This window comes from Pithys albifrons, chromosome 2 (genome assembly GCF_047495875.1).
Source record: "Pithys albifrons albifrons isolate INPA30051 chromosome 2, PitAlb_v1, whole genome shotgun sequence".
In the NCBI taxonomy this organism is placed as follows: domain Eukaryota; kingdom Metazoa; phylum Chordata; class Aves; order Passeriformes; family Thamnophilidae; genus Pithys; species Pithys albifrons.
Genome location: NC_092459.1, coordinates 72,622,915 through 72,637,906, shown reverse-complemented (window position 1 = coordinate 72,637,906; position 14,992 = coordinate 72,622,915). Strand labels below are relative to the sequence as shown.

Genomic DNA, 14,992 nt, shown 5'->3' with positions numbered 1-14,992 from the left:
TTCCTGTCAGAGAGGTACTCAGGGCCCATCCCACCCTCCAGCCAGGTGCAGGGCAGACATGGGCACCAGGGAAGACCCAGACCCAGGAATCAGATACTTTCCTGGGGAAGGTGGTGGGCTGAGGATCACCTGGGATGTGCACCTGTGTATGGGTCTGGCTTGGCAGGGCCAGTGGCCAGACAGGGCAGACTGTGAGGAGCTGAGGACTAACTGCTGTGGCATCACTGGAGCAGGGGCTGACAGCCCCAGGGGTGGATATGGAGTCCTGGGTCATGGGCAGGATTGGGATAGTCCTGAGGAGCTGTGCAGGGGCAATCAGCACTTTGATAGGAACTTAATAATTTCAGTTTCCTAAGTACACTTTTAGTTGCTAGTTGCTCAGTTTATAATCTTAGTTCAGTATAAGAATCCTGCAGATAGATCTGTCTGAGAACATGGCAGATGAATGCCTTTTCCAAGGAAATGAATTCCCTTTGCCAGACACATGTTTTCTTAGCTTTTCTGTTTTCCCAAAAGAGTGGTTGTGACAAGAGGTCATGCAGCAAGTTTTGCATAGATGAAAGTAAGGACACCAACATCAGCAAGGAGGGCATGGAAAACACAACTATGTAGCATAAATGTATTTATTGTTGAATAAATACATTGTCATTTTGCTAGTTTAGCTATGGGGTCATCAAGGGGCTTCTTTCCCCTGATCTTCTCATTTGAATGTCATAGTCCTTCCTATTTGTCACTTACCTTCCCAGAGAGGCCAATGGGAACAAAATTCTCCAGAAAACATATAGTTGTTTATTAAGATTTCTTGGCTGTAAGGGCTTAAAAAGTCCCACCCTTCATCAATGTCTAGAGTTTGCCTAACTGCCAAAGGCTTTTCTCACCTGTCAACACTGTGGTAGCCATGACAGATCTAAACCCAGACTATCATATGCTCTCTGTACAGAGACATTTGAGAGTTCAGATCCACGTCAAATCCACTGTGTGCCAGGAGAGGCTCTGTGTTGGTCCCCCTGCCTCACCACTGAGCACTGCAGGGGCCTTGTTCTCCATTTCAGGCCATGAAGTAGACACAGAGACACCACTAGATTGTGCTATTATGTCTGTGCACCATTTTCCTCCAGTAAGGATGTCAGGCATTCACTTGAGGTATACACATTTTATTTGGTTGCATCAAGCAAAGCACATGCCTTAAATCCAGGACACACCTTAAGAATTACCACCCAAATTCTTGGAGATATCAGGTAGTTATTAGAGGGCTTTCTCCCTTCTCTCATGGTGAGAAAAAATTGGAACTATCCACTCTTGAAAAATCATTTTTGGAACATGAATTGATGTCCTGCTACTCATCTATTTATTTTCAGGCTTTGCAGTACACATCATATTTTATCTTTGCTGCCATCTTTGTTCCTCCTAGAGTATCTTCAAACTTCCGGTCCATTTCTTCATTCTGAGCTTTGGAGAAGAGATCTTTCCAGCTCCCAACCATGCCTGTATACAAAAGTACCAAAAACTGAAGGAATATGCTCCTGAGAGAAAATAATATCTAGGCAGTAACAAGACAGTCATTGCCTACACAAGGCAGGAAGGATCTGATTTATTGCCCTGAGAAGTCTGATTGTCTGGGAGAGGCAAGGTAGCAAAGATCAAATCAAAGGCTGTAAGCCAGATCACAAGGAGCACTGCTGGTGGGCTTGCCTGCATGCCTTCCCTCCCTCCCCAGAGGTGGTCTCCAAGATGGCTTCATGAAGCTTTTCCACAGAAAAGAGGGGAATCTGCTTTTGTTTTCATGAATGGCTTCCTCTGAAGGGGAAAGTTCTTTGAGGTAGATTGTAGAGAGGAGAGTGGCTAAAACCCTCTTCCTCCAAGAGTGGTGGAGGAAAGGGATTAAAGCAAGTCCATGCCCAGAGTATTCAGAAACAAAGAACTCTTAATGACATGGGGAGCAGCTGGGCTGCCAGAGCTCTGACCGTGGCTCCAGGTCTGCAAGGGACTATTTCAGGGGTCACCACTGACAGGTCCATTGAGAGGAGACATATTAAGCTCTCACTGCCTAGGTAACAAGACACCTATGAGGCCAGCAGAGCAGTGAGCAATGCATTCCCTTGAGGTTCAAGAGACTCTTGTCCTATCAGCACACTTCCTCCCGAAGGGAACTTTCATGAAGTGATATGTTCAGCCTCATCACGTGACCAACAAGCAGTGGGCACACCATAACCAGTCTGCCCAGAGTAACAATAGAGCCCAGACAGATTTGGTGCATAGTTGTTGGATAACCCCAGTAGTGTTGGTTCTCACTTTCACATCTTGCTTGCCTAACTAGCCAGGGCTGCAACACAAAAAAAAAAAAAAAAAAAAAAAAAAAAAAAAAAAAAAAAAAAAAAAAAAAAAGAGCAACATGGAAGCAATGACTGAGAACATTAAGCTAGGTACTTTGATAAATTTCTCACAAACAGCACCCAAATCAGAAGCTTGTTGTACAGGATGACACAGGAGAGAACTCACCCACACTTGTCCATCATATACAGTCCAGTGAGTTCATGGCTAAGTGAGGAAATATACTCAAAACTCCTTTTGGAGTTCTGCTTCGAAAGGTAGATTCTCCATTTACAGAGTCTTACCCTTCCGGAAGAGAACATCACCAAACTTTCCATGGGTTTCACTGGATTTCTCTTTCATAGCTTTGAAACTGGTCTTCTTGGCAATTCTAGAAAAATCTTCCTCGCATAGGGAGAATCCAAAGAAGGCAGCAATCTTCTTCATGCCTTGTACCTGATCCTGCCCAAAGGAACATAGCATGGAGGTGAAACCAAAAGATTTGACACTATGGCTATGGCATGGAGCCAGAACCCCGTGGGAAGTTGTTATGGGTTTAGCCAGGTGGGCCTACATTTAGGTTTTAAAGTTCAGACTAGGCCTGAAATTGTCAGTTGACTTGAGCTGGGCTGAGCTAGCTAACAGCTGACTTCTTCTAGCCAATAATATTGTATTCCATACCATACTACATCATCTCAAAAGGTGTAAAATCCAGTGTGTGGGTGTGGCTTGGTCAGTTCCACCATGGTTGGAGTACAGAGAAGATGTACTGCAGTTGTTCTCTTCTGTTAGGCCCTGTCCCTGCTGCCGCTACATCGTATTTTGTTTGAGTTCAGGGAAGTAGAAATATTTTGTTGTTATACTTTCTTGCAGGGTGTCTTTTAGAGTGCTTATGAATCTAGAGTAATGGGCTTTGTATTAACTGGGGAGTGGGAGGTTATTTCTTGTTATACTATACATAACTTGTGTGTGTTATATTGTAGTTTTCTCTTAATTTTCTTTTTTCTGTATAAACACATATTGTTTCAGCGTAAACCTGGTTTGAAGTTTTTTTCCTCTCTCCCTCTTCTTCATCCCTTGGCTGGTTGGGGGGGGAACACTTTTTCTCTGTCTTGGACACTTGGCATTTTGCCAGCTCAACCCAAGACAGAAGTGCAGCAAAAGAGGCTGTCTCTGACACAATGTCACCAAGGAATTCTAAGAGCTCTAACAGAGTGGAAACCTACACATAGTGCCCTCGGCTTCAAGGACTTTTCTTCTTTCCTCAAGGCATCTGTGCCTCTGCCAGACAAGACTCCTTTCACAAATAGGCAAGGCTATCCTCCTCCTACCCCTCATAGACCTCCCCCAAACACAAAAGAGTAGCTCAGAAAGGTACACCCTCCTAAAGAGGCTGACACATTTCACTCAAGAGTTTCTACTTCTCCACACTCATACATATCAGGAGGGATGCACAACACACTCATTAAGAAAGATCTGGGTGAAATGTCATACCTCTTTCAGTTCCTCATAACTTATTGTCATGATCCTCTCATTGTCGATGTATTTGTTCCATTCCACTAGGTGGTCAAAGTAGGATCCCCAGGCCACTGCAGAGAAAAAAGATGCATGGCTGTGTAGAGTGCTCTCCAAAACCTAAAACAGGCCCTTATCAAATCAGAGGAGTCAGTCCAGACAGCTCTCTAAGTGTGGCACTAGGATGGCAAAGTCATGACCAGATCAACATGTCTGATCTTTCTTCTGAGGTCAGTACAGAATGCCTCAGCTCTGGCCACTTGGTAGCACCAAACCACAAGCTTTGTTGTGGGAATGCAAAAGTCAGGCTAAAGGTTTATCATGATCTCTGCTCTGAGTTGGAGACAAAACTCTGATCCTCTGGAACTCCCTGTTTCTGCCATAACATGGGCCTGTCTGCCTGTCTTCGGAGTGCCTTGGCAAGGTAGGATTCCCATGTACAGGGTCCTGTGTAAGCCCCTCATGTAAGGAGGAATGCCAGAAAAAGCAGAGCAAAGTACATTTCCCATTCATGAAGTCTGCAAAGTACTCATCCCAGGAGGCGAAGGACGGCATTGCTGGTAGTTTGTTAGAGAAGTGGTAATAGGAGACTGCTGTGTCCTTGGGGTTACGAACTAGCACAAGGATCTAGAGGAAGAAAACACATAATTTGGTCATGATTTGCTGAATGACCAAAATGCCATCTTCTCAACATATCACATAAAATTATAGAATCACAGAATCTTAGAAAATACCTCTAAGATCATTGAGTCCAACCATTAACTCAGCACGGCCAAGTCCACCACTACACCATGTCCCTAAATGCAACATCTACATGTCTTTTAAATACCTCCAGGAATGGTAACTCAACCACTCCCCTGGCAGCCAGTTCCAATGCTTAACAACACTTTCCATGAATAAATGTTTTTTAATATCCAGTCTAAACATCCCCTGGTGCAACTTGAGGCTATTTCCTTTTGTTCTGTCACTTGTTACTCGTGAGAAAAGACCAGCTTCCATCTGGCTACAACCCAGCTCCCTCAGCTGCTCCTTGTGCTCTAGACCCTTCACCAGCTCCGTTGCCTTCTTTGGACTTGCTCCAGCACCTCAATATCTTTCTTCGAGCAAGAGACCCAGAACTGAACACAGTATTCAAGGTGCATCCTCACTAGTGCTGAGTACAGACGGACAATCACGTCCTTCATCCTGTTTGCCACACTATTTCTGATAGAAGCCAGGGTTCCATTGGCCTTCTTGACCACCTGGGCACACTACTGGCTCATGCTTAGCCAGCTGTCAAACAGGTCTTTTTCAGTCACTCTTCCCTATGCCTGTGGTGCTGCATGGAGTTGTTAAGACCGAAGTGAAGGACCCAGTACTTACCATATTAAACTTAATAAAATTGTCTTCCACCATTATTTGTCCAAATACCTCTGCAGAGCCTTCCTACCCTCCAGCAAATCAACATTTCAGCTCAACTTGGTGTTGTCTGCAAACTTACCTATCCATCAAAATTCACCAGACCATACAATGCTAGTCTAATTCATTTTACTGAGAAGAAATCAGAGCTTTGGCAGGTCACTTGCTGCTAATGTGAGCTTCAGACTGAAAACAAAAAGCTTTTCAGTGATTCCCTTGAGACAGTTCTGACCTAGTTCCAATAGAGAAACGAGCTTATGTGCTACTAAACAAGAGAGCCACAAGTAGGTTGTAGATGCTCCCTAGCTTCACTCTGCAGCAATTCCCATTTAAGATTATCTTAGGCCCAGCATGTGGTGGGCTTTCCACAAGTCCCCTGGTCTTGGAAGCAAGTTAAACCAGAGCAACTCCTCGCCTTGCTGTTTTCTGACACAAACCTGGAAGCATCTTTCTGGTGATCTGAAGGGACAGTGACACCCAGCGACGAGCCCACCAATAGCAACCTCTCGAGTCAGCAGAGCTGCTCCTACGAGAGGATCTTTGTTCACAGCCTTAGCTTACAGGGCTGTCTCTTCAACCTTGGAAATGTCCCTGTGTATTGACCAGCCCAGGTAAAAATGCAAAAAACCCATTTCGCATAGAGGAAAGTGAATTTGGGGTAAAAAAGCTTTTGCGGTGTGATGCAAAGAGAAGACTCACCTTAGCCTTGCTTTGGAAAATGGATGGAGGCAAGAGATCAGGTGTCAGATGGGTTACTATGATTCTTCTGGAAGGCAGTTTCTTCATCCTCTTTAAAGAAAGTGGGAACAAATGTGACACAACAGAAGTAGCTTATTCAGTGACATGTGCCTTTTCAGAAATTATGGCTCATAATAAAAGGTGAGACCAGAGAATAAGGATCTTATCTCTTGGAAAACTCACAGGGATGCATGTACTGTTGGTGTAGGCTTCTGCCAGCCTCTTCCACCTAGCACCATTTCACATAAGACAGGTCTGAGGACAGAACACCCAAGAGAAAGGTCTTATTAATCAAACTCACTGGGTCCAGGGCAGGAGCATCTTGTGGCTTCTCAGCCCTGTCTGCCCTCTGAAGGACTTGTGTTGGGACACCAGGGGGCAATAGCAAATGCTACTTGTGCAGACCATAGCTGTTGTTAAGCCTCTAGGCTCTCCCTTACCTCTGAGATCAGCAATTTTCTTTCAGCTATTACTACTTGTAGGAAGAGTATGCTGATATTTTAATTTCCTGCTTACCTCATATATTCCAGGATCTCCAAATTCTAGGCGCTGAAATGTTTCTAGTTCCTTTTCAGCATTTATTCTCTCTTTCATTTCCTCTTCTGTATATTTGGCATCTGCCAACTCCTTCACCATTTGTTCAAGCCAGTTGGTTCCTGAAAGGATGAAGACACTACCAGCACATCCATTCAACTGCTCTTTTCCATGTAAACCTGGCTGACAGGATATCCTGTCAAACTGGTTCTGTGTGAACCAGTTTGGCTGTCTATTGTACTTTAGCTTTTCAGCAACTATGTTGTCAGAGGAGACTGGACCAGTGAGGAACTCACCAAGGGGCAAATATATTACAAGCGCTGAGTGGACGAAGATGCGGAGGTTCAGGACCCCGGGGAGCACATGCGGCAGCTGAATCCGGACCATGGGGGTTTGCGGATGGACACTTCCCCAGTTTAAATGTTATACCCTTAATATGGCTACCCTGGTTATTTTTCCCTTAGTCATCCCTATCCAGGTTTTCCCTTCCCTCAAGACCCTAGAGTTTTCCCACTGGCCTCATTCTCCCATTGGTCCTTTTCCTGCTCCTCCCCTCCCTCCTTCCCTTCGTTTGCATGCACCCAATGAAGTGCATTACTCCGTCCCGTCTCCGTCCCGTCTCCGCCCCTTCTCCACCCCTCCTCCCCACCCACATCCAGGGAATTCCCGTGCTCCCCTTATAAGCCAGTGCGTAGCATTAAAACTGGCTTTTCCTCGTGGACTCCCGGCTGGTGTGGACTTATTCTGTTTGGGGTGGTCGCCGGGCCGGGAGCAGGAAGAGCCTACCTAAGCTTCTAAGGGGCCTGATCCTAGGGAGCCCTGCTTGCCACTTCCCTAGCCTTGCTCCTGGAAGAAGAATCCTTCCACTGTATCAGTGGTTATTAATAATCCACTGATACTATGTATGCTGGTTTTGGCTGCAATAAAATTAATTTTCCCCATAGTAGCCACTATGGGCCTAGGTTTTGGATTTGTGCTGAAAACTGTTGATGACACAGAGATGTTTTAGTTATTACTAGGCAGTGCTCACACAGTGCCAAGGCCTTCTAATACTGACCCACCAGAGAGTAGTTTGAAGGTGCACAAGAAATTAAATTAAAAGGGGACGGAGCTGGAACAGCTGACCCAAACTGTCCCAAGGAGTATTCTATACCATATGGAGTCATGCTCAGCAATAAAATTTGAGGGAAGAAGAAGGAAAGGGAGAATGTTGAGAGTTGTGGTACTTGTCTTACACAGTCACCACCACCACATGTGATCGGAGCCCTGGAGATGGCTAAACATCTGTCTACTGCCAGGATAGAATAAATTCCTTCTTTTGCTTTGCTTGCACACACAGTTCTTGCTTTACCTACTAAATTGTCTGTAATTCAGCTCATGACTTCTCTCATTTCTACCATTCTGTTTCACTCCCCCATCCCACCAGGAGTGAATGAGTGAGTGGCCCTTGTGGAGCTGAGGTTCCAGCTGAGGTCAAATCATGACACTGGGCAATAATCAACAAGGGTATGCCAAAAGCCAACAGGGGCAGATCTATTAAGCAGATACTATGAAGTGCTACCCTCCTTGCTTCAGAAGCACATCCCATCCCTTAATAGAAGCAGAAGCAGACCTCCATTACTCTCTTCAACTCTGGCAGTTCTTGATTACCTCAGAATACTCCCTGTGAAAATTACTCAAGAGCAGTGGAGCTCCCAGTGCTGGACTGAGTCATCCGTTGGCTGTTTCTGCTCTCCTTCCACAGTGTTGTCTTTGGGAACATCTTGTTCCCTTCTCCTAACCGGTTTCAGTTTATGGTCTATTCATGATCAACACAGTTTGGCCCTGTTCTGGCAGCAGAAGGGGGTCATCAACAAAAGCACCACACCGTCTAGATCCTGACACTGTCCTTTAACAGCTTAGCTGCCTTGGTGAGCCAAATCTCAGTTGTCAACACCTCCTGTGGTGTGTAGGTGGATCCTCACACATTTAAACCACTTCTGCCTATGTACTGCTCTACAGGCTGCACACAAAGTGGCTGTGATAACAATCAACTTTCTCTTTTTCTGTAAACGACCTGTTAAGATATTTCTCTAAAGTGACCAGGAAAAAAATGAAGTAATCTGAAATGCCCACAGTGAGAGAAAATATCCAAAAATCATGGTGGAATTCATGATTTTCCCACCATTTAGGTACAAGAGAATCACCTATACTGCAACGCAGTAAGACTATGGAAATGGTAGTTCTTCTGCTCTAATTAGCAGGATATATTCCCTGTATTGCCCTTGTAGAGAGTAGTGTAACACCATAGTTTCATAGATTAGCAAGCATGGCCACAATATCAAGGGATGTGATTATCCTGCTTTACCCAGCACCAGTGAGTTCACCACTTGAATACTGTGTCTGCACTGAAGCAAAAATTATTTTGTGAATCTGGAGAAAGTCTTATTGTACTACCATGAAATTACTGTGACCTGGAGAAACTGAAATGCATAGAAAGGCTTTGTTTGCTCAGGGTGGAAAAAAAAAAAGTCATGAGGGACTCTCATTGCAGTCTTCCTCTACTGGACCTTATAATGAAGACTGTGCCTATCACAACATGGGTATGTATGAATGCATTTATGTAAAAACAAACACACAAACTAAATCCCAAACATCACCCAAAAAAACACTGTCATAGGAAAACACTGCAAATTATTTCAGTGGGTTTTGAATCTCCACCATCAAAAGTTTCAAAATTCTTCTGGACAACCAATACTAACTTTGAAGGTTAGGTCTTTCCTTGGCTTTGAAGAGGAGGTTGTATTATTTGACCTCCAGATATGTCTTACAGCTTTGATTCATGATTACTATAAGATTTTCTCAGGAATTACTGCTATGCTGAATGATGGCTCAAACTTCTGGATTGCACGACTTTGTACTTGACTATTGATACAGAAAAAAAGACTCACCTGATTTAGGATAGCCTACTAGAATCACATCATCACTCCTGGCTTCAAAGGATTTCAGAGCTTCCAAAGTCTCTGGGCTGCTAATTGTAAGAGGGTATAAAATACCTCTGTAGGAAAAAAGCAGGTCTTCTGGGGCAGTATTAAAACTCTCTTGAAAGCATTTGTCCACTATTTCAATGATTCTTTCACTATTCCTGGTCATGTTCGTATCCTTATGTAACTCTACCAAAACAGACACAGGCTGTCTTTCCACAATGCAGGAAAGCTTTATGCAACGTAAGAGCAAATCGAACACAATGGTCTGTCAGGGTTGAAAGTACAAGTCACTGATTAACTCTGTACTCTATTAACATTACAGCACCGGAGACTGACAATAGTGACACAGGGGCTTTGCTGCAGCTGCTACTAGCAACAGGATATATTGGGGCAACAACTAAGAGCACTAAAAATGTTAAAAGACACCAAAGAAAGACCTACAATGATATTCCCTGAAATATTTATCACTGTTGAGCCCTGCAATGCAATTTCCAAACTGGACAAGCAGCATGTAGTGGACATGTGAACAGTGGATCTCAACCTGGCTTGCTATTGACTCTACTGATGGATGCACATCCAAGCGTGTGGCTTCCTTACAGATGGTGGCTCTGTCCTGCAGCCAGTCCTTGTAACAACATCACTTCAGCCAGTGTCTCCAGAGCTAAGGACAGGTACCATTGAAAACAGAATTCTCATGATGAAATACTCACATTTGAGACTTTTACATCAGCAAATCCTCCAAAAGGATCACTTTCATGTGAAGCTCTAATATGTAGGTTCTGCATTAATGTCAGTCAAATCCTACCTCTATGACTTCAGTCCCATTTCTCTCTCCTAAAGTCCATAATTTAATCATTGAGTGAAATTGATCTTTATGGGGCTGTTATTTGAATTTTAGATGACACCTTTTTAGAAGATATGTGGTACTGAAGTGGAGAAATAGGTATCTCCACAGATCATCCTAAGAGACAGATAATACGAAAAAGCTTAATTACTCCATGGAGGGGCCTTTCACTCTTTCTTTCATGCCCTTGAATAAAGTAGGAGTTTTGTTCACTACCCACACATTCTTGCCTCTTCCATCATGAATAGTTGTTAGACACTTAGGAAACCTATACACAAGCTTAATTAAACATGAGCAGGTGTCAGACTATTACCCACTGTTGAAAGTGAAGCCATTAATAAAAGGAGTACCAGAGTAATTAAAAAAGATTTCAAGACACTTGACCCGATCTCTTCAGGGGACAGAAGCACAGGTAGTAATTGCCTCAGTTCCTGTGCTAGCTGGGATGAATGAGGAGAGGTTTAGGAAAGCCCAGCTTACCAATAGGTGGCTCAGGGGATGGTGCTATCGTCAAAATTTTGGGTTTTTTGATCATGGCGCAAACTCTGTGTTGCCCAGTCTCATCAAAGCAGATGGGCTTCATTTATCTAGGAAGGGCAAAAGAATTGTAGCCCATAAGTTGGCAGGGTTGGTTAGGAGGGCTTTAAACTAGGTTTGAAGGGGGAAGGGACGGCAACTGGGGCTCTCCAGAGATAGGCCTAAGGGCATAGAGCCCGAGTTGAGAATGAAATCAATGGCCCAGCTGAAGTGCATGTACACCAATGCACACAGTATGGGAAACAAACAAGAGGAGCTGGAAGCCATAGTGCAGCAGGAAAACTATGACATAGTTGCTGTCACAGAAATGTGGTGGGATGAATCACATGACTGGAGTGCTGCTATGGGGGGCTACAAGCTCTTCAGAAAAGACAGGCAGGGAAGGAGAGGTGGAGGGGTGGCTTTATATGTTAGAGAGTCTCTTGACTCTGTTGAAGTTGAGGTCAGCAGTGACAAGGTTGAGTGCCTGTGGGCCAGAATCAGGGGCAAGGCCAACAAGGCTGACACCCTTGTGGGTGTCTGTTACAGACCGCCCAACCAGGATGATGAAGGGGATGAATTATTCTACAAGCAGCTGGCAGATGTCTCCAAATCTCCAGCCCTTGTTCTTCTGGGTGACTTTAACCTGCCAGATATCTGCTGGGAGCTTCATACTGCAGAAAAGAGGCAGTCAAGGAGGTTCCTGGAGTGTATAGAGGACAATTTCCTTCATCAACTGGTAAATGAGCCTACCAAGGGGAAGGCCCCAGTCACCAGTGGTGTTCCCTAGGGGTCTGTATTGGGTCCAGTCCTGTTTAACATCTTTATTGATGATTTAGATGAGGGGATTGAGACCATCATCAGCAAATTTGCTGATGACACCAAGTTGGGAGGGAGTGTAGACCTGCTGGAAGGCAGGAGAGCTCTGCAGAGGGATCTGGATAGACTTGAGAGATGGGCTGATTCCAATGGGATGAAGTTCACTAAGGCCTAGTGCCGGGTCCTGCCCTTTGGCCACAACAACCCCCTGCAGTGCTACAGGCTGGGCACAGAGTGGCTGGAGAGCAGCCAGGCAGAAAGGGACCTTGGAGTACTAATTGACAGGAAGCTCAACATGAGTCAACAGTGTGCCCATGTGGCCAAGAAGGCCAATGGGATCCTGTCCTGTATCAAAAATAGCGTGACCAGCAGGACCAGGGAAGTGATCCTTCCCCTGTACTCTGCATTGGTGAGGCCACACCTTGAGTACTGTGTTCAGTTCTGGGTCCCTCAGTTCAGAAAGGATATTGAGGTGCTGGAGTGGGTCCAGAGAAGAGCAACAAGGCTGGTGAAGGGACTGGAGCACAAGCCCTATGGGGAGAGGCTGAGGGAGCTGGGCTTGTTTAGCCTGGAGAAGAGGAGGCTCAGAGGTGACCTCATCACTGTCTAGAACTACCTGAAGGGAAGTTATAGCCAGGTGGGGGCTGGTCTCTTCTCCCAGGCACTCAGCAATAAGACAAGGGGGCATGGGCTTAAGCTCTGCCAGGGGAAATTTAAGTTGGATATCAGAAAAAAATTCTTTGCAGAGAGAGTAATCAGGCATTGGAATGGGCTGCCCAGAGAGGTGGTGGATTCACCATCCCTAGAGATTTTTAAACACAGATTGGACGTGGCGCTGGGTGCCATGATCTAGTAAATGGACTAGAGTTGGACCAAGGGTTGGACTCGATGATCTTGGAGGTCTTTTCCAACCCAATCGATTCTATGATTCTATGATTCTATGATTCTATGAAATCAAAAGTATCACTGTAAGACCTGGAAGATTGCTAAAGGTTACCCACAAAATATGATTTGAAATTATTTTTTTCCCAAAATGAAGAACCATCTAAAAGGACCATTTTATTGGAAATATTCCCTCTAGCAGAAGTATTTTACTCATTAAAGTGTTCATATATTATGTTTTCTGCTTGCTTTCCTTTTGTTATTGTATTCAGTTTTCCCTCTGTGCATTTCCTTTGAGTTCTAATGGAAAATTTCCTCCCATTTACCAGTAATAAAGAATATCATGAAATGAACTTTTTTATTCCTGTCTTTAGAGTCAGTCACCTGAACCCTGAGGGATCCAGATAAGACCTAAATATGGAATTTAACAACCTGTCGCTTGAGCCAGTGGGAACACAGGTGCCTCCAGGTCCTTTAACCCTTAGACTCTGATCTTTGCTAAGGGCAGGGTGCCCAGTGCTCTCACAGACACCTGCCAGTCTACTCATGGGCTGCAGAGGTGAGGACTCAGAGCAGCCCTGTCTCTCTGGAGGGGCCAGGAGGAACCGGTATCCTAACGATGCTGGGAGTCCCAGTCCCAGTGCTGTCTGCCCATCCATCAAAGTGTCTAGGGGTAGGCAGGTAAATGACTGTGGTATGGCTCATGTGGTCCTCAGGCAACATTCTGAGTTGTTCAATCACCTACAGGAAAATCTGCCTTAGATGAAAATGCTGTTACCAGAAGCATTTATAATAGAACAAAACTGCAATGTAAGCATCCCCTTTAGTGAATATATATAATTTCAGGAATCCTGAGCAACAAAAAAGACTTAGTAACCAAAATAAAGCTATTTTTCCTTTTTTTTCTTTTTTTCTTTTTTTTTCCTGACAGCTGGCTAGGATCCACAAAGAAAAAAGTTTGAAAGCCACTGTTACTTTTCAGACATTTATGTCTAACCTTGAAAAGTGATTCCCAAATTTTTCTGAATTGATCCTCACACTCAATGATTTTACCTCTGCTTATGTTGCACTCCCTCAACATGTTACTCATCCATCAAGTTTCCTTGCCTACATTAATCATCTCACATGATAGCTGGCCCTTTCTATCCTCCCTTCTCCCACCTCCTTATCCCACTGAATAAAATAGCCCACAAAGTATGTCTAATGGAGCAAAACTGACCAATAGAGCTTGTCTTTTCCATGAAAGCATTGTAGTATCCAGTATTTGCAGGTATTTTTATCAGAAACAATAACCACTACCTACATAATCTCTCATCCAAAAAAGCTACAAGGATGACAGTTTTCTAAGATTAACAATTACACCTTCTTAACTAAAATAAACGTGCTACTCAGATTTACTTCTCAAAGTCCAGTGTGCCTGGAAAGCCTCAGTGTGAGTGGAGGCTCTTGTGCGATATCAGTGTCTGAAAACCCAAAATTTGTCATGAAGTTGCAATAGGATTCAGCCAGGGAGAATGCAGAATGCAACTCTAATTTCTGGTGTGGATCTCACGGGGGGAAAAAGAATCACATCAGGAAGTCAGATTTGATAGAGTTTTGCCTCTTTCATAAACTGGAGGTGTGGGTGAATATATGATTAATGCAAGGAGACCAGGCATGGGATTAACAAGAACATAGAAAACTCTTTTGTCATATTCCAAGATATCTACAAGTAATGATCTAGAAGGGACATTATATGACTTTATGCGACCCTGTACTGCTACAGTATCAGACATGATTATCTTCTCCGTGACGCATGAAATTTTTCTGCAGTCTCCATAGAGCATCATTCTCCAGTTAAGACTGACCTGCAAACACAAGCCATAATAATTCTTGCCTGTTTCTTAGGTGTGGTCCTCCTGTTATTACAGTAGAGACACAACTAAGATTTGACCATTGTTTTCTTCAGCACTGTCACTATGTTAGTCCTTGCCATGTGTTATTCTTCAGATCTTTTCTTGCCAACTACTGCATGATTGGTTTACTCCCATTAAATACCAGTGCCCTTGTTTCTCATCTCTAAATGTACTGGTTTACACTCTTCTTTACTATATTTTGTATTTGCTAATCTCATCAATTCAATTTAGGTTGTTTCAAATTGTTTCCTCATTTTCCCAAGTACTTTCAGCCCACTACTCAGGTGCTCAAACATAAAAGCCCATCATTTATGAGAAAGCATATGACATTAGTGTGTCCACCAGTGTTAAGAACAATGGTCTTAACACCAGGACTCACCACTACAGGATACTGCTTTCATTGTTCTCCCAGTTTTCCTGTCATCCACTATTGCAGTTTGACCATAAGCACACTATTGCAAGCAAGTTCACAACATTCAGGTAAACAAGTGAATATTCCTGAAAATATTGCCCCTGATGACCCTGGTTCTGAGTGCCTTTTATTTCTGTTATATGAATTTCTAAGAACACCAATC

General features: G+C 44.0%; 1 protein-coding gene across 1 annotated transcript; it reads right to left on the bottom strand.

Annotated features, from left to right (window-relative positions):
• Nucleotides 1-1,138: 1,138 nt before the first annotated feature.
• On the bottom strand, nt 1,139-9,718 carry LOC139669049 (sulfotransferase 6B1-like). Its single transcript, XM_071549470.1, has 7 exons — nt 9,426-9,718; nt 6,478-6,617; nt 5,923-6,012; nt 4,326-4,452; nt 3,805-3,899; nt 2,616-2,772; nt 1,139-1,485 (listed from the first exon to the last, which is right to left on the bottom strand). Exons 1-7 carry the CDS (start codon nt 9,625-9,627, stop codon nt 1,355-1,357), a joined length of 942 nt encoding a protein of 313 aa, XP_071405571.1. The 5' UTR covers nt 9,628-9,718; the 3' UTR covers nt 1,139-1,354.
• Between the last annotated feature and the right edge of the window lie 5,274 nt (nt 9,719-14,992).